The sequence below is a fragment of the Cynara cardunculus genome (assembly GCF_001531365.2).
Source record: "Cynara cardunculus var. scolymus isolate 2C chromosome LG 1, CcrdV1, whole genome shotgun sequence".
NCBI classification, from domain to species: Eukaryota; Viridiplantae; Streptophyta; class Magnoliopsida; order Asterales; family Asteraceae; genus Cynara; species Cynara cardunculus.
Window position 1 is genome coordinate 1,207,949 of NC_037528.1, and position 907 is coordinate 1,208,855.

Here is a 907-nt window from a genome sequence, read left to right on the forward strand (position 1 = left end):
TTTTGGAATGTCCAAGGACTTATTTGTTCCAAAAAATTGTCCAAGGACTTATTTGTTCCAAAAAATTGTCCAATGACTTATTTAACATGTTTTGGAATGTCCAATGACTTATTTGTTCCAAAAAAAAGTCTAAGAGCTTAATCATTCCAAACAAGAAAGTCCATTGATTTTTATTGTACTTTTCCCTTTTAAATAAGCAATCCCAAACGCCCCTGATTAAATGGCGTGCAAATACAATCCTTCAAGATTATACAACTGATACAACTCACTTATCCACCATCCATTTTTTTAATTTTCTTTTTTTTTGGTTTCGTTTTTTAATCAAGGATAGTTACAAACTCTGTCACCTTGCTTCACTCTCTCTTTCCCTTCCAAATAAGCCAACTCATACCACAACGAAGAAGATGATTGGTTTCCAAACCTATGTAACGTCATCAACGCTGCCTCAATTTCCTCCTGGTCTAAGTTCAACTTTTTCCCTATTTCCATTATCACCGCCTTCCCCGATGCCGGCAAGCAGTAATGCTGTATCACTTTTCTGAAGTTTGGTACGTTAAGTTCTGTCAAATTGTTCAGGAGTTCCTTTGTAATTATGGAGAACCCGAATCCGATTGTCTCTTCTAATGGAAGAATAGAAGAACCCAGATTGTGAAAGATTGACCCTGAGTAATTCTTCGTCCACATGTCGTCCCCATCCTTTCTAAGAGTAACCCCGGTGATTCCTTTGGAGTCTTCTTCACGGATTACAAAGTTGTAAGCTTTGTCATCAAATGCACCTTGTGTCCTTAGAGCATAGAGTAATCTGTATTTGGAATTCTTTCTGGCGGATGGTTTGTTGGTGATTAGAATGGCTGCACTACCTGATTGGAAGAGGCAATTGAGGACCATCATTGACCGGTCTTTTCCT

At 38.1% G+C, this 907-nt stretch overlaps 1 protein-coding gene across 1 annotated transcript in view; it reads right to left on the reverse strand.

Moving 5' to 3' along the window:
* Positions 1 to 321: 321 nt before the first annotated feature.
* The window catches only part of LOC112517433 (3-ketoacyl-CoA synthase 9-like), a 1,483-nt gene continuing 897 nt past the window's right edge, over positions 322 to 907 (reverse strand). The window contains exon 3 of the mRNA XM_025124863.1: positions 322 to 905. Within this exon, the coding sequence (XP_024980631.1) occupies positions 322 to 905 (584 nt within the window). The remainder of the gene's footprint in view (positions 906 to 907) is intronic.